Consider the following 26,156-nt stretch of genomic DNA (forward strand, 5'->3'; position numbering starts at 1 on the left):
TTATAAATTATTTGGATGAAGGAATAGAGGGAATGCTTATTAAATTTACAGATGATACTAAATTGGGAGGGGTTGCAAATACAGTAGAAGATAGAAACAGGATACAGGATGATCTTGACAGGCTGGAAAACTGGGCTGAAACCAATAAAATGAATTTTAACAGGGTTAAATGTAAAGTTCTGCATTTGGGTAGGAAAAATCCAATGCATGGTTATAGGATGCAGGAGACTTGTCTTAGCAAAAGTATGTGCGAAAAGGATCTACGGGTCTCAGTGGACCATACGCTGAACATGAGTCAAAGGTGTGATGTGGTGGCTAAAAAGGCAAATGCAATTTTGTGCTGTATCAAAAGAAGTAGAGTGTCCAGATCACATGAAGTGATGGTATCGCTCTGCTCTGGTAAGACCTCACCTGGAGTATTGTGTTCAGTTTTGGGCACCACATTTTAAGAAGGATATAGACAAGCTGGAATGGGTCCAGAGGAAGGCAATAAAGATGAAGACATAAGAACATAAGAGAAGCCATGTTGGATCAGGTCAACGGCCCATCCAGTCCAACACTCTGTGTCACACAGTAGCAAAAATTTTATATATACACACACACTGTGGCTAATAGCCACTGATGGACCTGTGCTCCACATTTTTATCTAAACCCCTCTTGAAGGTGGCTATACTTGTGGCCGCCGCCACCTCCTGTGGCAGTGAATTCCACATGTTAATCACCCTTTGGGTGAAGTACTTTCTTTTATCCGTTTTAACCTGTCTGCTCAGCAATTTCATCGAATGCCCACGAGTTCTTGTATTGTGAGAAAGGGAGAAAAGTACTTCTTTCTCTACTTTCTCCATCCCATGCATTATCTTGTAAACCTCTATCGTGTCACCCTGCAGCTGACGTTTCTCCAAGCTAAAGAGTCCCAAGCGTTTCAACCTTTCTTCATAGGGAAAGTGCTCCAGCCCCTTAATCATTTTAGTTGCCCTTTTCTGGACTTTCTCCAATGCTATAATATCCTTTTTGAGGTGCGGCGACCAGAACTGCACACAGTACTCCAAATGAGACCGCACCATTGATTTATACAGGGGCATTATGATACTGGCTGATTTGTTTTCAATTCCCTTCCTAATAATTCCCAGAATGGCGTTGGCCTTTTTTATTGCAAACGCACATTGTCTTGACATTTTCAGTGAGTTATCTACCATGACCCCAAGATCTCTCTCATGGTCAGTCTCTGCCAGTTCACAACCCATCAACTTGTATTTGTAGCTGGGATTCTTGGCCCCAATGTGCATTACTTTGCACTTGGCCACATTGAACCGCATCTGCCACGTCGACGCCCACTCACCCAGCCTCAACAGATCCCTTTGGAGTTCCTCACAATCCTCTCTGGTTCTCACCACCCTGAACAATTTAGTGTCATCCGCAAACTTAGCCACTTCACTGCTTACTCCCAACTCTAAATAATTTATGAACAAGTTAAAGAGCATGGGACCCAGTACCGAGCCCTGCGGCACCCCACTGCTTACCGTCCTCCACTGTGAAGACTGCCCATTTATACTCACTCTCTGCTTCCTATTACTCAGCCAATTTTTGATCCACAAGAGGACCTGTCCTTTTACTCCATGACTCTCAAGCTTTCTAAGGAGCCTTTGATGAGGAACTTTATCAAAAGCTTTCTGGAAGTCAAGGTAAACAACATCTATCGGGTCGCCTTTGTCCACATGTTTGTTCACCCCCTCAAAGAAATGCAACAGGTTAGTGAGGCAAGATCTTCCTTTGCAGAACCCATGCTGAGTCTTCCTCAATAACCCGTGTTCATCAATGTGCCTACTCATTCTGTCCTTGATAATGGTTTCTACCAACTTTCCCGGTATTGAAGTCAGACTGACTGGCCTGTAATTTCCCGGATCTCCTCTGGAACCCTTTTTAAAGATGGAGGTGACATTTGCTACCTTCCAGTCCTCAGGAACGGAGGCAGATTTCAATGAAAGATTACAGATTTTTGTTAGAAGATCCACAAGTTCAACTTTGAGTTCTTTCAGAACTCTCGGATGTATGCCATCCGGACCTGGTGACTTATTAGTTTTTAATTTGTCTATCAGTTGTAGGACCTCCTCTTTTGTCACCTCAATCTGACTCAGATCTTTCAACACCCCTTCCAAAATTAGTGGTTCTGGGGCGGGCAAAAAGTTCTCGTCTTCCACAGTGAAGATGGAGGCAAAAAATTCATTTAGCTTCTCAGCCATTTCCCTATCCTCCTTCAATAATCCTTTTACCCCATGGTCATCCAAGGGCCCCACTGCCTCCCTGGCTGGTTTCCTACTTCTAATATATTTGAAGAAATTTTTATTGTTGGTCTTTATGTTTTTTGCAATATGCTCCTCATAGTCCCTTTTTGCCTGCCTGATCACAGTCTTGCATTTGATTTGCCACAGCCTGTGTTCCCTTTTACTAATCTCACTTGGAGAAAGACCTGGTGACATCACTGAAAGACCAAGTCCTATGAGGAAAGGTTTTATTGTTGACCAAATTTTTATTGTTGGTCTTTATTTTATTTTTTTGCAATATGCTCCTCATAGTCCCTTTTTGCCTGCCTGATCACAGTCTTGCATTTGATTTGCCACAGCCTGTGTTCCCTTTTACTAATCTCACTTGAGAAAGACCTGGTGACATCACTGAAAGACCAAGTCCTATGAGGAAAGGTTGAAGGAGCTGGGTATGTTTAGCCTGGAGAGGAGGCAGCTGAAAGGTGATATGATCACCATCTTCAAGTACTGTCATGTAGAGGATGGTGTGGAATTGTTTTCTGTAGCCCTAGAAGGTAGGACCAGAACCAATTCCTCCCTTACTTTCCCTTCTGAACCATTTTGGTCAGATTTCTGACTTGAAGTTAAATGCACAAAAATCAGAAATATATCCAATTAATTTACCCCATGATACTGCTATAACTCTCAAAAAGGCCTTTCTTTTTACTTGGATTATGGAAAGCTGGAAGTAGCTGGGTGTTAAAGTGCCAACAGATCTTTCCAAGACCCTAAAATATAACTATGATGTATTGTTTCATGATATCGCCAATAATAATAATAATAAGAAGAAGAAGAATTGCAGATTTATACGCGGCCCTTCTCTCTGAATCAGAGACTCAGAGTGGCTTACAATGTCCTATATCTTCTTCCCCCTGTGAGGTGGGTGGGGCTGAGAGGACTCTCCCAGCAGCTGCCGTTTCAAGGACAACCTCTGCCAAAGCTATGGGTGACCCAAGGCCATTCCAGCAAGTGCAAGTGAAGGAGTGAGGAATCAAACCCGGTTCTCCCAGGTAAGAGTCCACGCACTTAACCACTACACCAAACTGGCTCTAACCACTACACCACTTAACCAATGCATTTAACCACTACACCAAATTTGCCCAATGGAATAAACTACATCTATCATGGGCAATTTAAAAAACATTTGACCTTCCTAAATTTATTTATCTTATCTGGACAATACCTATGGAAATTCCAGATTCTATATTGGCAAAATGGGAAAAATCTTTTAATAATTTCTTCTGGGAAGGGAAAAAAATGAGGATTCACTCCCATACCTTATGTAGACCCATTTAAAAGAGACATCTTTATATGACCACTTTAAAATTCTATTATTGGGCTGCTCAAATCGCCCAGTTGATAAAACTCTTGCAACCTTAGCCAGATGGTAAATGAGTGGCTATAGAATCTGCCTATGCTTCACCTTTTCCAATGCCAGGAACAATATGGTCAAAACCAAATTTCAGATCTCATACAATTGCTGCAAACCCAATTTTGAGTAATACTCTTACAATCTGGGATAGAGTCCGGAAGAGATTAACTTCTCCACTTTCACCTGTTTCGAGTGTTTTAAATCTACATTGGTTTCCTCAAGGTAGTGATTTTAAGTCTCTCTTATCATGGCAGTGGGCAGGTCTTGATAAAGCTATTCAGTGGTTTAAAGATAAAGCAGTGTTAACTAAGAACAGTGGAATCAAAATTACACAAGCCAGTTCATTGGTTTCAATATCTTCAAATTCATAATACCATGCTAGAAATTAACCCCTGGAAACTCACCCTGAAACCTTTGACTGCTTTTGAGACCATTATAAGCTTATTTTTTCTCCTCCATAGTCCCGATACTACTGTGAGAAAAAGAAAAGAACCTCTCTGGGATCCATCACAAGTATACAGACTCAAAACTCACCCCTGGAGTTCCATGGAAGAGAGCAGTTATTCCCCAGTTTGCAGTTGATGACTGACTGGCAAGGGCTAACTGAGATGGAATTTCATCAGCAGAATCCTCTTTGTAGAAAAAGCCCAGCAGGAACTAATTTGCATATTTTTGTAGAAAAAGCCCAGCAGGAACTAATTTGCATATTAGGCCACACCTCCTGGCACCAAGCCAGCTGGAACTGTGTCCTGGTATGTTCCTGCTTTTAAAAAGCCCTCAGTCACACAAGCCAGCTCTATATGTTGTCCCAAACAAAGTAATTTTTATGGATGGCTTGGCACTGATCATCAGGTTGAAGGAGAGAACTTTGAACATCACCACCACCTGCATATCTTGGCATGGAACAGACACTGGACAGGTCTCAAACACCCATATCTTCCCAAACTAATAGTCCACCCACTCCCCAGTCTTATACCTGTAGTTACTCAGAAGATATACAGATAAAGAGGTGTCAGATTCATTTTTTTCGAGGGCTGGATCTGACATAAAAGTCACTTTGTTGGACTTGTGTGCCATAAAATGTAACAAGAAACCTAAAAGGTTACTATGCAATTAAAGGGCCAAACATTAAAAGCAAAGTGTATAATAAATCATAAGCAAACATACATGTATTTATTACAGAAAGCTAAAACCATTTAGGGATCCATCATGTTTACTTATGATTTATTATACACGTTCCTTTAAATGTTTGGCCCTTTAATTGCATATTAACCTTTTATGTTTCTTACCCCAGTTTCTGGGTTAAGTTTCTTTTCCTTCTCTGTTTTTTCTTGGTCTATAAAATGTAATGCCAGGTACTGGAAATATAAACTTTATAAAGGATACAGGCAAACCTGGTTAAGGATGCTATTTTTTAAAACTCAAAATACAAACAAAAAGCAATTGATTCCTAGCAGTGAAAGCAATTGGTTTACAGGGGAGCCCACAAAAGCCCCAGTCTGGCAGTGGTGATAACCTGGGCCTCCATAGTCAAGGAGGCATCCAGGAGTACCCTCAAGCTCTTCACCCCCGACGTGGGCACCAATAGAGCCCCATCAAGGATGGGATCCTGATCTCTGATCCCAGCCCCCTGTAACCTAGGCACAGGACCTCCGTCTTCAGTGGATTCAATTTCAGCTGGCTCTGTTGCAACCAACCAGCCACAGCTTGCAATGCCCTATCCAGTTCCTCCGAGGCTGAATCTGGGCAGCCATCCATCAGCAGATAGAGCTGGGTGTCACTGCATATTGATACCCCAGCCCATATCTCTGGATAATCTGGGTGAGGGGACACATATAATGTTAAACAACATCAGGGAAAGAATTGCTCCCTACGAAATACCACATTGTAATGGTGCCCCTGGGATAATCTGCCCCTGCTACCCTCTGTCCCCAACCTTGGAGAAGGGAGACCAGTCATTGTAAGGCCAGCCCCTGTATCCCCATGTCGGTGAGGCGGTTTCTGAGGTCAGCTGCACAACATCTTCTTGTGATCCCTGGTCATAAGAATGCCTGATTGGCTTCATCAAGGCCCAGGGCCTTTTTGGTCCAGGCCCCGACCTGGTGGAATGAGCTCCTGCTGGAGATCCAGGTGGCGTATAAATTTAAAAAATTAAAATTAAATTAAAAAGGATCAGCAGCACCGAACTGCCTCAGTCCATATTGTTGCATAATGAACTGCCATTGCAGTATTTTGCAACTGAACTTTCATGAAACAGGAAAATCCAGTCGCAAATGATTGCTATAATATATTCAGAGTGTGTTATCCAACATGTGGGAAAGCAACCCTATTTGGCAATCAGGGATCCCAGCAAACTCTGTAACCCAACCACCAAAGGGGAATCCAGCAAAAAGGGCAAACTGTCTCCACTGAGGCATGGGGTGAGGGAGAAAAGTTCAGAATCAGGCAGCTTCCAGTAAGAGGCCAGTGGAAGTAGCAATCAAGCCGCAAAAGGAGCTAGAAGCTGTTCTCCTTGGCAAGCAGCAGTGCCAGGTGACAACTGCCGTTTAAAACTGGAGCAGATATTTTTGGTCTTCTGTTTGTGAAAAAAGATGGCACCTCTCCCCTCACTTACTTCCAACCTCCTCCCAAACAAAACACTAGTCAGGTCTATGCATTAAGTACAATATGAACAGCAAAAGACTCTCGTGGCAGAATAGCAATAAATTTGTTAGGCTTATAAATGCGTCAAAATTCTTGTCTGGGAGAAGAGGCCAATTCCTACCCCCTCTGGATGAAGAACAGCAGGATTTGTTCGCCATCTAGTGGCAATATGACGGTTTCATAGGGCACACGTTTTTTAAAAGCGTGGCATGATCTCAAAGAACAGACTGTGTAGAGGAAGAATGACAAAAGTGGAGGATTCCACCCAGCTTTAAATTAAAGGATTAGATAAATTCATGGAGGATTAGTGGCTGCTAGCCTTGGTGACTAAACTGCTAAATTCAGAAGCGGTAAAATCAGTGCTAGAAAGCAACTTCAGGGGAAGGCCTTGGCCTCTAGGCCCAGTTGCTGGCCCCTCCTAACTGGCTGGCTAAAGTATTAGGATATTGAACAAGATGGGCCGCTGGACCAATCTACCAAGGCTCATCTTATGTTTTTTTGCTTTTGGTGAATATTACTTTCTCATCCACTCTCACATCAGCAGTTGCCTACTTCCATCCTCCTAGCCAGCATCCCATCCATTACCTCATGAAGAATAGGCGTTTCTACATCAGGCCTGTCCTTGTTGTCCCAAAACATCCATGGCTACCAGGTTCTGAAGAAACAGCCAAGAAACTGCTGTGCTTCTAAAGGCTGAGACTGTTGACTTCCAAATTTATTTCATTCTGTTTTTATTTGATATTTTGTTAGATAGGTGGCACATACATTTCCTAAGCATACACAACAGATCAGGATTGCTCTACCCAACTCGTAAGATGATCCTCCCAACTCTGAATACTGGGTGGGGGACTTCTGAAATACATTTTCCCACCCTCACCATCTTGGATGTGCTTTCAGAAAGGCAATGCTTCCCCTATGTATTTGGTAGCAGCAGCTGGTGGCCCAACCCAGTCAGGGGTATTGAGTAAGCATTGCCACTTGTCAAGAGACTGTAGCTCAGTGGTAGAGCATCTGGTTGGGATGAAGAAGGTCCCAGGTTCAATCCCAGGCCTTTCCAGTTAAAGATGATCAGGTAATAGGGGATGTGGAAACCTCTGAAACCTGGACACAGACTGCCAGTCTGAGTAGATAATGCTGACTTTGATGGACTGATGGCCTAGTTCAATATGAGGCAGCTTCATGTGTGTTGTACACACATACACAGGGCTCTACTTGTTTTCAGAAGAATGGCTAGCAACCTTTCAATTAAAGTGAAGAGTTGTATTCACAGACGCTGTCTAGCTGCTAACCTTTCAAGGATACTCCTATTAGCATAGCACTGAAAGTGCTGAGGAACAGGAGAGGACTCCTCTGGAGTCTAAAACCTTGAAAGAAAAAACTGACATTTTCATCCATGCATAAAACGTTTCTGCTTCACCAAACATTCAGTGGAGTAGAAAACACCACAAACATCATTAACTGAGTGTTCCTTCTGGATCTGACAATACAGGAAACAGGAAGCTTCAAACCCACACAGCTTTTACATGTTTTGATGTCCTCGCTTCCTTCCTCTGTCTGATGCTTCACAACTATATTGGCCTTGACAGTCCTCGTTCTGGATTTCCTGTCTTCCCCCCCACTCCGCCTCACACTGAGTCATGCCTTTCAGTTTCTTTACATACTTGTTCTGCAGCTAAGAGAATTTATATTTCCAGCCCACAGCACAAGGGGAACATTACAAGCGGGGTTAGAATTCTAGCAGGAGCTCATTTGCATATTAGGCCACATCCCCCTGATGTAGCCAATCCTCCAAGAGCTTACAAGGCTATTTTGTAAGCTCTTGGAGGATTGGCTACATCAGGGATGTGTGGCCTAATATGCAAATGAGCTCCTGCTAGAATTCTACCCCTGATTACAAGTGTAGTGATAGGTTTACCTTTGAGCAGCAAGGCAGTGCCCCAACATTTGATTGTAGCCTGATGGACATCTGAAATTCCATTTACACCAGACAGCATTTATCCCATCTTTGGTCACTTGCCTTCTAGCTATAGCTTCTGTTTACCTGAGGTTGCCTTCAAGGACAGGACGGCTGCTTCCTCACAGGGTCCCCGCTGTCTTCTGTTGACTGGCTCTCCCCCCTGACAACTCTGGAGCCACGGAGTCTTTTATGTCCATTTCCAACACAGAATGCAACTGTACTGCCAATGCCCCATGCAAATTCTTCATATCAACTTCTGGCCCAACCACCTACCTCACCTATCAAGCTGACGTATTCTTGGTGTGTATCTGTGAACTTGGCAACTCATGACAAAGATATAAAAGCCCAGGAGTTGTGCTCAGGGATTCAGGCTCACAAGAGGAAAAGTCTTGCTTGTTGGAATTCCTGCCTTAACCTCAAGTCCAATGAAGGGAGCACTGACTCTTCAAAGCTTATGCCCCACAAAATCTTGTTGGTTTCTAAAGTGCTTCTGGACTCCAATTCTAGCTGTTCTACTGCTGACTGACACTGCTACTCTCTGAAACTGACCTTAGTGAGTCACTGGGGAGGAAATTAAAAAAACTGAGCCAGTTGACTAAGACCTTTGCTGAGCACCTGCCTCTCCTCTTTCAGGCTTAAGCATGGTGAGAAGTATTAGCTTCTGAGGCAAAAGATGATGATGATACTGGATTTATATCCTGCCCTCCACTCCGAAGAGTCTCAGAGCGGCTCACAATCTCCTTTACCTTCCTCCCCGACAACAAACACCCTGTGAGGTGGGTGGGGCTGGAGAGGGCTCTCACAGCAGCTGCCCTTTCAAGGACAACCTCTGCCAGAGCTATGGCTGACCCAAGGCCATGCTAGCAGGTGCAAGTGGAGGAGTGGGGAATCAAACCCGGTTCTCCCAGATAAGAGTCCGTACACTTAACCACTACACCAAACTGGCTCTTGGTTTTTAGCATGAATCATGATGAACCAGGCCAAGCCCAAATGCCCTTGTGGCTCATCACCTGCTTTACTGTACTGGATTCCTGCTGGGTGGTATCTTTTTAAATTGTATTTTGTTTTGGAGGGTCACTCTAGTGTGGGAGGAAAGCTAGGTAGAATATTAGATGAGTGAAGATATGGTGGTATTCATTGAAGTGTTTCAAACAGAAACATAAAAATCCAACCAAAACTGTTTGAAGTTTCTGAGGAGAGGGTGTTCCCTATGGTGGAGTCCCAATTTTGGAACCCTCTCCTTGAGAAGGCTCGCATAGAACCATTATTCTCTTTTAGGGCCAAACTAAGTCCATCCTCTGTACCTGAACTTAAGAGTAATTAGCATTTATTGCTACTGTATTTATCAGTTGGGATTCAACAATATGAGTTTTTAATGTTTGTAACTTTTCTTGAGGACTTCTGAAGCAGAAAGCCAGGTCATTTCCCCCCCTAAAAGTCATAATTTGCCCAAAATGCTGGAAGTCTGGAAATCAACCGACCTGGCCAATTTGCAGAATCACACTACTTCTGGGATTCTCCGTTTCAGCAAAATGTCTTGCCTTTCATTTATATTAACAGAAACACACCAGATTTCTTGCTCTACTTTAGAGATGTTGAAATAACCTTAGAAATTAAGAAGGCAATATTTGAAAGGCTCAATTACAAACAGTGAGAAATAAAGAGGTTTGTATTTTATGCCAAAGAACTATCTATACTTGTGTGAAACCAGGATGAGTCTCATGGCCGGGGTTTACCTTTTTTTTAGATCCAACTTTCCAGCATGACAGTTCAGTTACATACAATGGCACCTATTTATATTTTCTTCCCGTTGCAAAACTGTATGAAACTGCACTGCTGCAGTTCCATACACAGAATACACTCCTTCTGCTCACCAAACACACACAGCTCCTAAATCAAGACGTATTTATTTGACAAACACCAACCCCATTGGACAAAGGCATTTTAAGAAGAAAGGAGGCCAGCCGATGCTCCCACCCCACCTATTGTTCAGTCTCAGTAATGTCTTCATGACTACATATCACTCCTGCATCCTCTTTGTGGGAACAGTTGTGCTTCCCAATGTCTGCGTGGGAGCATTCCAGTAGGGTTTTCTCCCGGCCTGAGCACTGAATGTCATCAAGAAGAATAGGAAGAGAACGTCCCTCCCCAAACTCTGCCTTCTTGGTTGCCCTGATCACAAAAGCGTAGCCCAGCTGGCGGCAAACTACTGCGGCTGCCTTGGAAGTCCATAAGTCATCGCACACGGTGCCCCATTTTCCGTTGATAAAGATTTCCACCCTCCCTCGGTCCTTGCCGTCCACGTTGCCGTTCATTATTCGGACTGCACCATTCCGTGGCTGTGTGGGAGCACTGGTTGGCTTGTTCTTCCTTCTCTGCGCTCTCCTTCCCCCAGTCCTCCCCCCTTTCCTGGGCCTCGGGGCCTTGGTTTTTGGTGATGCGGTGGTCATCAGCACTCTGTTTTGACTTCTTAGTAGAGTCAAAATTTGTTCCACCCAGTCTGGAGTTGTGCTCTGAGGTGGTTCTGCCGTCGCTTTGGCCCTAGCTGGAGCTCGAGTCGTGCTTCTTAGTTTAGGACGTTGTGTTGGTGTTTTTATTATAAGCTCTGGGTTGGAAAAACAGAAAGACAAAACATCACTACTGGGAAATGAAGCCATGTGTTTTCGTGACTGGGATACTGAACTTTCAAAGAGGAAGCAGGAGACAATTTCTTACACTGCCAGCAATTCTTTTTTTCTGCTGTGGTCTTCATTACTACTACAGATTGGCTGTTAGCAGCTGGTGAGAACTCCAGCTTCTCTATTGTGCCAAAATTGTGCTGTTTCATTCACGGGTGGGTAGGACTGTGAGTGTTCAGAGCTGTATTCTTTCTGGTAATTGGGATGTGTGTAAAGACAGCAGAGTTGCCAAGGTAACACACAAAACATTCTGTGCAATAGTGGAGGGGGGGGGGGAGAGAGAGAGAACTTTTCCTTTTTTTAATGAGAGCACAACAGAAAGGGCACAGAGATTCCCCTCACCATCACAGATACCAGAAACTTCCAGGGTTCCTTTTTGCCTCTGCTATTTGGTTTTTGCATGTGCATGTGTTTACACCTAACATTTAAAAGTCAGGCAATTTCCCCAAATCAGATAATGTTCAGTAATGCTGGACACCTCTCTATTTTATTTAAAATAATTGCCCTTTGTTCATAGCACATATCACCAGTGTTCAAAGACCTAGGTTCTGCCACTTATTTATTTTCAAATGATACCTAGCTATGCAGATTTTCTAGATCACATTTATGTTCCATAACAGATAAAAGGAACAAGCACAAAAAAGAACAAGATTAGCAAAAGTACAGCAACGGACTACCTTTCATCATATAACAGCCATAAAAACAATTGGCAATACTGGACTGAACAAAAGTAGCATGAAGTTTTGACAACACTAAAGCAAAGGCTGCTGACTGAGTTCTTACTTTCTGATGCTTATCAGCCCACATGTGTTCAAGCATCTCTCTGTGCATGCAACACATTTTAAATTTCTCTTCTGAACAATAGATCTGTTAAGAAGAAGCCTTGACAGCAGATGTCTCTTATTGCAAACATCCGTTGCCATTTCTTCTTTTAGTTTTTAACAACAGAAATACATTCACTGAGTTATTCCGTTTCACACCGCAGGCGATACACGGTACAAAGTATTTCCAGCAATCTTCACAAGGATGAACGACCAGCTAGGCTTCATAAAATGACCCCATCTGAACCATTAATTCCCTGCAGTCCTATTTCTGAATAGCCCACCTCACAGGATTGTTGTGCACAAAAAATCAGAGGGGGGAAAAGATAAACACATAAGCCATTCTGAGGATCCCTGGAGCCATGGCAGAATAAAAATGAAATGCAATTAATATTAATTAAATTATTTCACTGATCACTGTCCTGCATCAGCTGGATCATTTGCCTCAATGCTGACGTTCATGCAATGTTTTAATTGAGAAACATCACTTTAATTGCTAGATTCAAGTCCAGTAGCACCTTAGGAGGACTGGATTTATACCTTGCCCTTCACTCAGAATGGTTTAAAATCTCCTTCCTTTCCTCTCCCCACAACAGACACCCTTTGAGGCACATTAGGCTGAGAGAGCTCTTTGAAGAACTACTCTTGAGAGAATGAGAGGATTGTGAGTGACCCAAGATCACCCAGCAGCTGCACATGGCGGAGGAGCAGGGAATCAAACCCGGTTCTGCCAGATTAGAATCCTCCACTCTTAACCACTACACCACAGCTGGCTTGGAGACCAACAAGATGATATTTAATGAAGGGAGCTTTGATTCTCGAAAGCTTATGCCCAAAAAATCTTGTTAGTCTCTAGGATGCTACCGGACTCACTTGAGCTGCCCTCTGATCACTGAAGTTGCTAAAACATACAAGAGTGCTTATGAAGGCTGTGCAGTAAAAACAGGTTGCTTACCTGTAATTGATGATCTTCGAGCGGTCATCTGTATTTACACCCATGGGATACGGCACCTGCACTGATCCTGATCGGTACATTAAAAAGCCCGGGATTTTTGTGCTCCGCAGCCAGTGGGCATGCGCAGAGCCCCTACCGCGCATGTCCACTGTGCGAGACACGGATATCCCGCCAGTTCCTTCTGACCGCTGTTGAGAAATCTTTTATTATCCCCCTTCTTTTTTTTATTCTTCGCATCAACAAGAACCGACAGCAGTGGGGAAGGAGGGCGGGTGGTGTGAATGCACAGATGACCACTCGAAGATCGTTACAGGTAAGCAACCTGTTTATCTTCTTCGTGGTCTCTGTGCTTCACACCCATGGGAGACTAGCAAGCAGCCCTACCTGGAGAAGGGTGATGGAGGTCAGATCTAGGTAGCCGCCTGCAACACTAGACGTCCCAACTGAGCCTTCTGGTGGCGGTGGATGTCCAGAGCACAGTGCTTCATGAAGACACGTGGAAAGACCCAGGTCGCCGCTTTATAAATGTCAGACAGTGAAGCACCCCGAAGAAAGCCTGTTGATGTAGCCAACGACCTTGTGGAATGTCCTCGTATAGGGCCCGGCAAAGGTCTTTTGGCTAGCAAGGAGCACAACTTGATAGTCTCTGTCAGCCACTTGGACAACCGTTGAGCTGAGATCTTAGTGCCTTGCCTGGGTGTGGCATAGGAAATGAATAGATGAGGGTCGTTCCTATATGGTCTCGTTCAACTCAAGAAGAACAGCAAAGCTCTCTTTACGTCTAGAGAATGCAACCTCCTCTCTTCAGGAGAGGAGGGGTTAGGAAAGAACGTTGGGAGTTTGATTTCAGAGTTCAGATGAAAGTCAGAGACCACCTTGGGAAGAAAGGTGATGTCAGGTGCCAGAGACGCCACATCATCATGGAAGCATAAGTACGAGGAATCAGAGCGGAGTGCCCTGAGTTCCCCTACCCTCCTCGCTGAGGTGATGGCAACAAGGAAAGCAATCTTCCAAGATAGGAGATTCAGTGGACAAGTCACCATAGGCTCAAAGGGTCTTCCCAAAAGCTTCTCCAAGACTAAGGTTATGTCCCAAGTTGCCGAGAGCCGCTCAGTGGTCGGGTGCAACCGCAGTAAGCCTTTCAGAAAACGTTTAGTCAGTGGATGGGCAAACACAGAGCAACTGTCTATAGTCTCATGGTGGGTAGAGACAGCTGCCAGGTAGACATGGTTCGAGGAGTGATTGAGTCCAGAGTCCACTAAAGACAGCAAGAAATCGAATATCACAGACAATCCCACCTTAGCTGGGGTGGCACCATGAGAACTCACAAAGTGGGTAAATTTTTGCCATTTGTAGTCATAAGATTTGTGGGTAGAGGGTTTGCAGGTATTTAGTAGGACATGTTGCACCCTGGTTGACCATCCAGAGGAATAATCTTCCATGCTGTTAACTTGAGGTGCAGAACGTTGTGGTGAAGTAGCTTCCCCCCTTGTAGGGACAGGAGATCTGGCTCTGGAGTGATAATAGAATCCTCTGGACAGGCCCACCAGCACGGGAAACCAACTCTGACACAGTCACCAGGGTGTTATTAGTATTCAGTCTGGATGGTTGTGCAATATTTTGTTGACAACCTTGGTCAGCAATGGCAGAGGTAGGAATAGCTAGAGTAATAGGTTGGTCCACAGAAGCAGTAAACCGTCCCCCAGTGAGTTCATGCCTGCGCCCCCCTGGAACAGAAAAAGGTGCACTTCTTGTTCTGGGCTGTTGCAAATACGTCAATCTTGGGTTGACCCCAGCGACTGAATACTGGGGACAGGTAAGTCCAGGATATTTCCCACTTGTGAATCTGAGGAGCTCCCCTGCTGAGGGAGTCTGCTTGCACACTGAGTTCCCCAGGTAGGTGGCTTGCCACAATGAAGGTCTGCAGACTGATGCATTCCCCCCAGATCTCCATTGCCAAAGCATTGTCTCCATTGCCTCGAGACAGTTCCCCCTTGTCGATTGATATAACTGAGGGCTGTTGTACTGTCTGTCAGGATAGCCACCGTACGTTGAACTATGAGAGGGCAGAATGACCGGAGCGCATGTTGAATCGCCAGAAACTCTAAAAAGTTTATGTGATGTTGCAAAAGGGAAGGGTGCCAGGGACCCCACACACAAAGGCCATTCATGTGCGCGCCCCATCCCCAAAGGGACGCATCTGTCGTCACTGTCACCAATGGAGGAGGAAGATGGAAGGGTGCACCTTGTAAGATATTTCCTTCCTGCTTCCAACAATCCAGAGATTGAAGTACTACTTCAGGAATCCAGAGATTCCGAAGAGGATTGATGGAGCGGCAGCAATGCTTTAAAAACCAAAGTTGTAGGATTCGCATGTGCAGCTTGGTGAATAAGAGTACATTGGTTGTTGCCGCCATAAATCCGAGGCGGCGCTGGATCTGCAGGACAGTGCCTGACTTTCGTGTTTGCAGCAGGTTGATCAAGGACAGAATATCGCTCACTTGCTGTTGTGGTAGGAAAGCTCGATGCACTCCAGTGTCCAGCACTGCTCCAATAAACTGAACCCTCGTGACCGGGGTTAGATGAGATTTTTTGACATTTATTTTCAGACCTAACGTGGTGAGAAGGCCAAGGGTGGTTAGCAGGTGCTGAAGAAGGAGGTCCTGCGAACTTGCCACTATCAGCCAATTGTCTATGTATGGGAACAATACTACTCCTTGGAGACAAAGGTAAGCTGCCACTACCACCATAGTTTTTGTAAAAACTTTCGGAGCAGTGGACAGGAAGGGCCTTGTACTGGTAATGCTCGGCCCCAACAGTGAAACGGAGGTACTTCATGTGGCGAGGGTGGATGGTAATATGGAAGTATGCATCCTGTTAGTCCAGAGTGGCCATTCAGTCTCTCTGTTTGATTAAAGGCAGGATGCCCTGTAGAGTCAGCATACAGAATTTTTTATATGTGATGAACTTGTTCAACCCCTGGAGGTCCGAGATGGGACTTATCCCTCCATCCCTCTTGGGAACTGCAAAGTAACGGGAGTAGAATCCCTGATTGCTGTAGCAACTGGGAACCCGTTCTACTGCTTGTTTTTCCAGGAGGTTCTGGACCTCTTCCAAGAGAACTGGAAATGGAGAAGTCATCATGAACACTGAGGTGGTTGGGAGCTGAGCAAATTTTATCGCATAACCTTCCTCTATGATGTTGAGGACCCATCGATCAGAAGTGATGAGGCACCAAGCTGGTAAGCTGGAAAAGGGCATGTGGGTCCAGAGGGTGATGAAGTAGGGATAGCCAAAATGGGAAAGTCAAAGGCCCTGCTTGGGGTTATGAACCCCTTTCAACCTTGGCTGGTGTGAAGTGGATGATGCGAACTTAGACTTGTTGTCATAGGATAATATCCCCCCTGGGTGGGATGACTGCAGTTTCCAGCTTTGATCTGGGGACTGTTTTTGGAATGGTCACTTGTTCTAGGGCTTATTCCAACGTTTTGGTTTGGATCTAGAGGTAGCTGGAACACTGAGATTGCATGATGTTTTGATGCTCTTATCCATCTCTTGGAGGACCGAGTCAGTAGTTGAGCTGAACAGCCCCTCAGCCTCAAAAGGAAGATCCTCTATATAGGCCTTGGTATCAGGTTGCAAGGCTGTAGCTCTAAGCCATGCATGGCGACGTAAGGTGACAGCTGAAGTCAAGGTCTTGGAGACAGTATCAACCATGTGTTTCGATGCTGCTAGCTGTTGCTTAGCTAGCATCATACCTTCCTTCTGTAGCTTCTTGGCAAGGTTGCGTTTGTCCTCAGGTAAAGCGGCAAGGCACCCTGAGAGCTGCTCCCATAAGGAATAGTGATAGCGAGTCATACAGGCTGAGTAATTAGAGATTTTCGCTTCCAGTGCTCCTGTCGAGTAGAACTTCCTACCAATGTTATCAATCTTTCTACCCTCTTTATCCGGGGGGGGGGGGGTAGAATGCACCTTCCTGGTCTTAGAAGATGAGGATACTACTACAGAGTTCGGGTGAATAAAAATTCTACTCCAGACTCTTGCACACGATACATATGGTCCAGCCTGCATGAGGAGACAGGGGTGGAAGCTGGTTTATTCCACAGTTCTCTGATAGTCAACAAAATCACTTTAGTGATTGGAAGGGCTATGGCTGTAGAAGTGTCCCTCCGCATTATGTCGAAAATGGTGTCATCGATTGTGAGTTGAGGCCGAACGACAGGTAGAGATAGAGCCTGAGACATTCGCTTGATGAGGTCGCCACAGGACTTGAGGTCCTCCGATGAAGAGATAGGCAGATCCTCAGTGATTTGAGGATTTGGAGAGAGTTCAGCAGGTGATTTGCCCATAGAACCTTCGGCGTCGGAATCGGAAGGCGCTCCTCTAGCATCAGAATGTTCTGACAGATGCGGTGAGGAATGTGCCTCGATGCCATGCAGCCCTTGAGGCGTCTCCACAGTCTTAAGACGCTCTTGGCTTCTCTGGCTTGCAAGATTCACATTGAATAGGAGTCTGGGTAGCAATTGGCATTGAGCGTCGGGTCAGAGATCTGTAAGAGACTTGTGAGTGAAAGAATGCTTCCGAGTGTTGATCCCAGTCAGGCTGTGAAGGGTACCACGGGTATGGTGGGTTGAATGGGTAACCCCCGTATAAATACAACCATCGGCGTTGGTCCCAGGTAGGCGGTGCAGGTGGTCAACAAAATCCCGACTGTTGACCTACATCGGGGTCGACTAGATGCCTCTTCCATGGTCCTTCAAGCACTGGATAAGGTTGAGAACCTTCCAGATCGGAAGGGGAGCCTCTGTCACTATTTCTCCGGGAACCGGAGCGAGAGGACGAAGTCAGCTGAGTCAGGTCGATCTCAGGCTCAGCGTTCGAGAACTGCTGAGACAGCAGTTGCCTCGGTACCAAGGGGCTCCTTCGACATGTGGGGGAGGTGACAGTCCTTCCCTGCGGGGTAGATGAAGGTGCCGTCGAAGCCGATACCGAAGCTCTCGGGGCCGGAGAGGGAGTGCGGCTAGCGCGGTCTCGCTTTTTATGTTTCTCCTTGTCTTTCTTTTTTCTTGGTTTTTCCGCGCCAGGTGTTCTCCCTGCATCTCTTCGCAGGTCTTGAGGATTCCGCTTTTGAGACCGAGCCTGGACGTTTGGGCGGGCAACCGGTATCGGAGGGCAGCAGGCTCTGAGAGCCGATCTCAGCTGCAGGGGTTGATGTCGTGGACATTGAGTCGACTGGTGCCGACAAGGTGGAAGTCATTTTGCTTGGTGTCAGAGCTGATTCCAGGAGTGCGGCTGAAAGACGGGCAGCTCAGTTTTTTCTGGTCTGTCTGGAAAACCTCGCACAATGAGCGCAGGAGTCAACTCAGTGGCTCTCTCCTAGGTACAGCAGACAGAGCTTGTGGCCACCTGGAGAGGTGATTTTGCTTCCACAATGCACACAGCGTTTGAAGAACCCCCAGTGCCTGTCCATAGACTGCAGTGGGTAGCGGGGAGGAGAGGGGGGTACGCCCCTAAAGGGTCTAAAGTCACTAACTATATATATAATTATTATTATTTTTTCAACAGGAACAAAGACAAAAAACGATGGTGAAGAGACGAAAACGAGCATAAAAGCTAAGGTAAGTACCGACCGGAGCTGCGGAAGAACGAACCGTTCGGCGTGGCGGTCAGAAGAGAACTGGCAGGATATCCGTGCCCTGTCCAGCGGGCATGTGAAGTAGGGGCTCTGTGCATGCCCACTGGCTGCAGAGCACAAAAATCCCGGGCTTTTTATTGTACTGATCGGGATCAGCGCAGGCACCATATCCCATGGGTGTGAAGAACAGAGACCACGCAGAAGATCTTAAAGCCTTCTGCCTGCCTTGGCTTTTTATTGTTTACTCCCTCTTTCCTGCAATGAGAAGGATCCAACATGGCTTGTCCTATGTCTAGTATTCCAGAAAGTTGTAAAGAGTACTCATACTTTTGCTGGAATTCCCCCCCCCTGCCCCCTACCAAAAACTCATTTTGGATTTGTAGTATATATCTCCAAACAGATGGCAAGTATTTTTTTTTAAAAAAACACTAATAACCAAACACACAGGTTCCCGGGGGGAGGGGTAATCAATAACAAGATGAGGAAACCCCCAGAAAATGACGCATTAAAGTCTTTCAAATTTTTCACAATGTAATAGTATATAATCTAGTATCATACAGACACCTCAAATACAATATCAAAATTCACAGTAAGCAATGAAATACATTCAATAGTACAAGTAGAAATTACACACAAAAAGGCTCATACTAAGCATACTCTCATCCATATTTCCATGAGTCAAAACTGCTCTCCAAAGTTCTGTAACAAATTCTCCATGTAGCTACACAGAAAAGTCTGTGCACTACATTGTGAAGAATTTGTGAAATACTTTAATGTGTCATTTTCTGGGATTTCCTCATCTTGTTATTAAATAAAACACAGCTTGCTTGCAAGAAGGGTGATCCTGCTCGCCATTAATGAGTTAATTGCCTTGCAGGTAGGCATGTCAGCATGCCCCAAAAATGCACAACTGGGACATCAAAGATATTCCTTGCAGCATCCAGGCATCCCAATCCATCTCCTTGACTTGCAGCCCCACTGGAAATTCTCAGTGTGAATCCCAATTTCAGGCCCTCCCAGCCCTGCAGCATTACGTATTATTTAATAGAATATGTTTAATACTCACTCTCCTTTGCTACAAACTTGATGAGTTTGCTTTTTGTTTTGACTGGTAGAGGCTCAGTACGACATCTGCCGGGTGGTGCTCTCCTGATACAACCAGGAACACATAAAAAGAATATTTTATTTATTTATTTTGGTAAATTTATATTCCACCCTTTCCCAGACGGGCTCAGGGCAGATTACATCCAGATATATAACGAGGGGGGAAATGGTGAGGAGGAAGACTACAACCTGCTGCATAGCAGAACCCAAAACACTTAACTTTCTCCCATGTTATCAGAGATCCCAAATGTTTACAAGCAACACAGACCCACATCTTACCGGGAGGTGTCAACTATTTTGTAAACGACTCCATTAGGAGCTGTAGCGCTTGGAATTCCAGTCGACATGAAATACAGCTCTCCTTCAGGGGGGAAAAATAAAGCATGAATAATTTGCATGCATCCTTAAGTGCTCCAGTAAGCAAAGTAACTAATTTGGCATCACAGGGCAGCACATTAACAGTGCAATCTTAAACAGAGTTACCTTCTTCTAAAGCCATTGACTTGAAGGGTGTAACGCTTGCTTAGGATTGAACTGTATATCTGCCAGAAGCATACCTTTTTAAAAAGCAAAGTGATTTTCAACACATTAATCAGCTCACCAAATGAAATTAATAATATGCAGATTTCTGCCATGATTCTAAAAGTAACTACTTAGAAGCAGTGTTCCCTCTAAACAGAGTTAGTGCGAGCTAGCTCACAGTTTTTTAGCCTCCAGCTCACACATTTTTGTCTTAACTCAAGAAGGATGGCTCCAGAGCACACTAATTTATGCAGTAGCCAAATTGTTCACTCACAGACTTTAATGCCCCAGTAGCTCACAAAGTAGAATTTTTTGCTCACAAGACTCTACAGCTTAGAGGAAGCACTGCTTGGAAGCAGGTTAGTGATCAGTGGGCTGTCTCCCCATAAACATCTCCAAGACTGTGACATTAGCTATGTTCTGAACAAGTACATTTTAACAAATGCTTCAAATGAACTGGTTCACATCCAAACAATGCATCTATCTTTTTTACAATACTTCCCAAAACCACAACATCCAACTGACTTAGCATCCTGATTAAATCTTTAGATGGAAAAAAGACCTTAGTGGAATCATCTTTGTAATCATCACTAAACTAGACACTGCCTAAATTGTGTCTCAATTATTGCAGTGCATTACTTACTGGAGGGCTATTAAGACCAACACTTTATTTATCACACTGATATTCCACCTTTCCTCCAAGATGGTCAGTGGCATATTTAAGATTATCCCATTATGTCCTCATAGTTATGTGAAAGTTGGGCTGAGAAAGTACAACTGGACACAGGTTAAGCAGTCAGTTAATTAGCTTCTCCAATAGGAAACTGCTTTATAGTGACCAAGCTCATCGGTTCACCTCTATTCCATTCAATAGCTGCCCTTCACCATCTCAGGCAGAGAAAAGTCTTTGGCCCTTTAACCTACTAGGGAAATTCCCTGTGGAATACTGTCCTGCAAGGTCCTGACAACCTGGCTGCAGCAACACAAGTTAAGGAATGAGCAAGCCTATTGTAATTCCCTTTCTGGGCTGTTTTAACACCTGTCTGCCCTTGGCCTTCCCCAGTGCCCAAAATAATTTTAACTGGAGAGCAAAGCTGCAGGCATAGCAAGTGGTTTCTGAGTCTGTCTAGGAAAAATGGGATTATGGTTTATAAAATAATGGTGGATATAAGGATTTCTGAATCTTTCCAGCATTCTCCCCCTGGCAGTCTTTTCCAATCCTGGGGTTTATTCCCAGAGCTGTGGGACCAAAATGGTCTAACAGCCATATGGGTGGGGAAGCTGAAGCGGGGAGGGAATAAAATTTCCCTGTCTTCCATTAAAGGTAAAGGTAGTCCCCTGTGCAAACGCCAGTCGTTTCTGACTCTGGGGTGACATCGCAGCATGACGTTTTCACAGCAGACTTTTTATGGGGTGGTTTGTCATTGCCTTCCCCAGTCATCTACACTTTCCACCCAGCAAGCTGGGTACTCATGTTACCGACCTCGGAAGGATGGAAGGCTGAGTCAACCTTGAGTTGGCTACTTGAACCCAGCTTCCGCCAGGAACGAACTCAGGTCGTGAGCAGAGACCTCGGACTGCAGTACTGCAGCTTTACCACTCTGTGCCATGGGGCTCCTCTTCCATTTGTGGGTTGTAAAAGACTGCTGGGGAGGGAAGGATGTATGGAAGATCCATGACAATCATTGTCTTTCATGGGCAGACAGCGATACCCAACCCTATGTATGGTGTGGAGAAAATGGGCAGAGAAGCAGACCAAGGCTATTTGTTATTGTCATGATTCAGGGGGGTATTAACCAATTGCTGCCACCACTCTGGGTTAAGGGTTCCCCTTGAGAAGGCCCAGAGTTCCCTCCCAAGCCCTTCAGGCCTCTTGTAGCTTAGGCCAAATAATAGGCGTGAGGACCAGGCAGAGTGAACAACAACAAAAAGGTTTATTGCAGTGCAATATAAATTAACAAGGTGCATGAAACAGTAAAAGGGTAAAGGGAAAATAAACAAAAGTCCTTAAGACCTTAACACATCTGAATTTACAGTCCCTAAGCTATAACTAGCACTCACTCCTTCCCATGGGTGAGGGAGCTTTCCCCTGCTCAAGCTCTTCAGGCACAGCCTACCTCCAGCTCAGCCTTCCAGGGAAAGAACACCCACTTCCTGGGCTTGGCCTTTATATTCTCTTCCCAGGCCCACATTTCCCTCCAAACCCCTTGCTACCCAATCAGAGGGACAGAGGGGATCCTGGGAGAGGTAGACTTTTCCCAGTAACTCCTAAGCAGGCTTCCCTGGGGCCTGCAGGCCTCACTAGGCCCAGGATCATGACAGTTATGGTGATCCATGCTTGGTCAACTTTTTCCTAGTTGAAGTTCAGTCTCCTGTTTGTTATGCTACACTGGCTGCTGACCACAGCCTTACAGAACCATATCATTTCCCTTACAAATGCTTCTTGACTTCTGACTCTCACTCCCACAAAAGGACAGGTGTGTTTGCTATTCAAATAATGTTTCCTTTATAAAATAAAACAGTCCATCCAGGTATTTTCCACCTATTTAATTAGAATTCACGGAAAGGATCATCTACTTGACCGTCCAAAAAAGCATGCTGTCTAAATGTACCTTGGGGATTCTGACAAACAGTTGCCATGTTTGGATGCCAAAGCAGCTTAGGTTGCAAAGAGCCAAAAGCACAAACTTGGACTACAAAAATGTCAAAAGTTGCTGCTTAGCAACAATGTTAAACATTTGTGGGCGGTTGTGTATGGAGGTGATGCCTATTTGCCAAAGGCTGTAAATTGTGAAGTACTTTTTGCCCTTTACACCCCTTTGAAGATTATCACACTCTATCAACAAAACTCAGTCCCCTAATTACCAGCAACATGGAATTGACCTTTTCCATCAAGCCTGCACATTCGGATGACATTTTCATTCAGTTATCCACTGCAATCACAAAGATCTCTTTCCCATAGAGTATCCACCAGTTCAGAACCCATTTAATATACAGAGCTAGAATTTATGAAGGATAGGGTCTATCAAATCACCAAGGCAGCCAAAGGGAATCTTCCATATACAGAAGCAATAGCAAAACTGAATTATTCAGGGCTTTTTACACAGATAATAGAGCTATACTATAATGGAATACTTCAGAAAGATGCTTTGATAAAGAGTCAGGAACTGTCGACTATATGATTGTTTATAGTACAAAGTATCTATTAAATCCAGGGCCTTGTTTGTAGAACAAGCCCAGCAGGAACTCATTTGCATATTAGGCCACACCCGATACCATCATTTTACATAGGATTTTTTGTAGAAAAAGCTCAGCAGGGACTAATTTGCATATTAGGCCACATCCCCTGATGCCAAGCTGGCCAGAACTGCGTTCCTGCTCAAAAAACAAACAAAAAAACCCTGTTTAAATCCCTAAATATCTGAAGGACTGCCTTCTTCCATGTTTCTGTCTGGGAATTAAGATCATAGAGAGAGGCCCTCCTGCTTGTCCCATAAATCAAAGAAACTCATCTGATGTGTTCATGGGGCCTTTTGGTGGCAGCCCCATGATTACGAACAACCTCCTCAGGGAGGGGTGCCTGGCCCCCTTCACTTTTGATCTTTAGGTGGCAGTTCAAGATGGTTTTATTTAGGGCTCTTTTTCTAGCAGGAGCTCCTCTGCATATTAGGTCACGCCCCCCTGATGCAGCCAATCCTTCTGGAGCTTACAGTAGGCCCTATATCATAGCCCTCTAAGCTCCTGCTAGAAAAAGAGCCCTGCTTTTATTTAAGACCAACATTTTGTTAAGTTTACTAGTCCTGGACAACTCGTATATGCTTATTGTGGGGTGGGATAGTCCAGTCACGTGACCTGCAGGCAAAATACGCACTGAGGAAAAGGGACCATAATGCAAAGTATGTAAATTCTGAGACATATATTATTCTGCTAGTCCAAAACCCTAGAGAAATGCAGCCATACATCTGATTAAGCAGTTGAAATGATTACCTGCCTCATCTTCAGCAAAAGAGATGATATACTGGTAGTAGTTATTGATAAGCCCAGGAAACACGCAAGTTTGTCCTGTTCCCATGCATATTTCATTGTACTCCCATTTCCCAGTGGCACGGTTCTCCTTCAAGGACATTAGACGCCTGCAAGGCGAAATTAAAAACAAACAGAAAACAATTAACTGCTACCAAGCAACTGGAAGAATAATTCTGAAGCCATCTTTCTCCAATCAAGACTATTAAATATGCATTCCATCATTCTTCCACCACAGCACAATACATATTATATAAAGAGAGCTGCGCTCAAGAGCTATGTTAATTTGCACCTCTGTGAGTGATTATCATCATTTACAACTGAAGAGAGTAAATGACAAAATTACATCCAGGTGGGCAGCTGTGTTGGTCTGAAGCAATAGAACAAAGTCGGAGTCCAACAGCATCTTTAAGACCAACAATGTTTTATTCGGAATGTAAGCTTTTGTATTTATGCACACTTCATCAGAAGTATTTATCCCCATTCCATTATCTGATGACAAAATTACAGTTAGCTATTAAAAACAGAACATATTTCTGCTTTTTGTTATTCTTATTTCCAGTAACTGTAGCACTGCTGCCACCTTAATCATGACAACCAGAGACTTGACTTTAAAAAAAAGATAAAATCAGTACTGGAGTTCATAGGATTTTGCATGATGCCTTAGGAACCTGCACAAACTTATGGATTATACTTCGCTTGGTCCTGTTGTGTAGCAAAGTTTAAGTGGTGCTTTAAAATTAAGGCATACAGAAGTTACAGGATTGTAAAGAGAAAAGTTATTGCTGGAAGATTTGTCTACGCTTGGAAGAAATGTGTTCATTTAAAATGTACTCCACCTTATCAGGGTGATTAATTACTGAATATTTTAAAAATGAAAATGTACCAAAGCAATGCTCTGCCACGAAATCCAGTTTATACAATGACTTACAACAAGACACGAGTCACTACTAATGTTCCTTGTAATATGCCATGGCAAAACTACCTTGGTAACAAAGAAAACTTGCCATGTGGTGACTTTGCCACCCCACCCTCCCACTAAATAAGCTACAGCATCAAACCCTCACTAAGATATCCAATCAGCTTCAAAGCACAGCCAGGCTATTTGCGTGAACCTATCCTATTGTTCCATTTGCATCCCTGTATGTGGCTCATGTACCCCATCATATTATCCCTTTGCTTCAAAGGAGTCAGGTGGAATAAAGCATCTGGCACTGGCTGCAAATCCAGCAAGCAGTGGCAGCAGATCAGAAGGGGTTAGACTGCATAAGCGTTTGCATCTCACACTGGGAACCAACTAGGTCAGCTGGAGTTATTGATTGCTCACCTAACAGCCCGTCTGCAGTCACTTACCCACTCATAAAATCACCAAATATGTACAGCCCATTCAAGTTTGGAGACTCACAACCCCGATAGACATAGCCTCCTGTAACTGATTTCCCCATTTTGTGTGGGTAAGCATATATTGGGAGCACGTCATCTGCAAAGGGGAAAAGATTAACGTCATCCCTGCAGGATGCAAAGTCATTTTTTTAGCTCATTTATTGTTGTTTGATGTAATATTACTGTTACAGATGGATAATAGCAGATGTATCGTGGAATTCTGCTTTTCTGGTTAGCTACATCCTCCTCCAGAAAGCAAAAACAGAAAGCCAGTTTGGATTATATGCTGGAGCTATGCATTGCAAGGAACAAGATGGGGGAATAGGCTTTCCATATCCCCTTATCCACCTCTGATACCAGTGAATGTCCAAGTACTGCTGCATTGCCAAACTGGATGCAAGAATGCTCGGTACCTACAAATGAAACTCTATATTAAAGGATTTGAGGTTAAGAAAGATTTGGGACAGAAAAAAAAGGAAATACTTCTTTACACGATGAGTGATTAGAATGGCTAATTTGCTGCCAGAGGATGTGGTGATGGCCACAAGCAAAAATAACTTTAAAAGGCAATTAGACAGATACATGTCAGATAGGTTTGTCAGTTATTACTAATCATGGTGACTAAAGAGAACATTTGAAAACAGTAAACATTTCCTGACAGAGCGATTCCTCAGTGGAACAGGCTTCCTCAGAAGGTGGTAGGCTCTCCTTCCTTGGAGGTTTTTAAACAGAGGCTAGATGGCCATCTGACAGCAATGAAGAT

At 44.4% G+C, this 26,156-nt stretch overlaps 1 protein-coding gene across 1 annotated transcript in view; it reads right to left on the minus strand.

Moving 5' to 3' along the window:
- Positions 1-10,162: 10,162 nt before the first annotated feature.
- Positions 10,163-26,156, minus strand: part of HHIPL1 (HHIP like 1) — a 55,716-nt gene continuing 39,722 nt past the window's right edge. The window contains exons 5-9 of the mRNA XM_060262774.1: positions 25,364-25,490; positions 23,975-24,120; positions 19,745-19,826; positions 19,428-19,510; positions 10,163-10,877 (exon numbers count right to left, since the gene is read on the minus strand). Coding sequence (XP_060118757.1) covers positions 10,255-10,877; positions 19,428-19,510; positions 19,745-19,826; positions 23,975-24,120; positions 25,364-25,490 — 1,061 coding nt within the window. The 3' untranslated portion in view covers positions 10,163-10,254. The remainder of the gene's footprint in view (positions 10,878-19,427; positions 19,511-19,744; positions 19,827-23,974; positions 24,121-25,363; positions 25,491-26,156) is intronic.

The sequence above is a fragment of the Heteronotia binoei genome, chromosome 21 (genome assembly GCF_032191835.1).
Source record: "Heteronotia binoei isolate CCM8104 ecotype False Entrance Well chromosome 21, APGP_CSIRO_Hbin_v1, whole genome shotgun sequence".
NCBI classification, from domain to species: domain Eukaryota; kingdom Metazoa; phylum Chordata; class Lepidosauria; order Squamata; family Gekkonidae; genus Heteronotia; species Heteronotia binoei.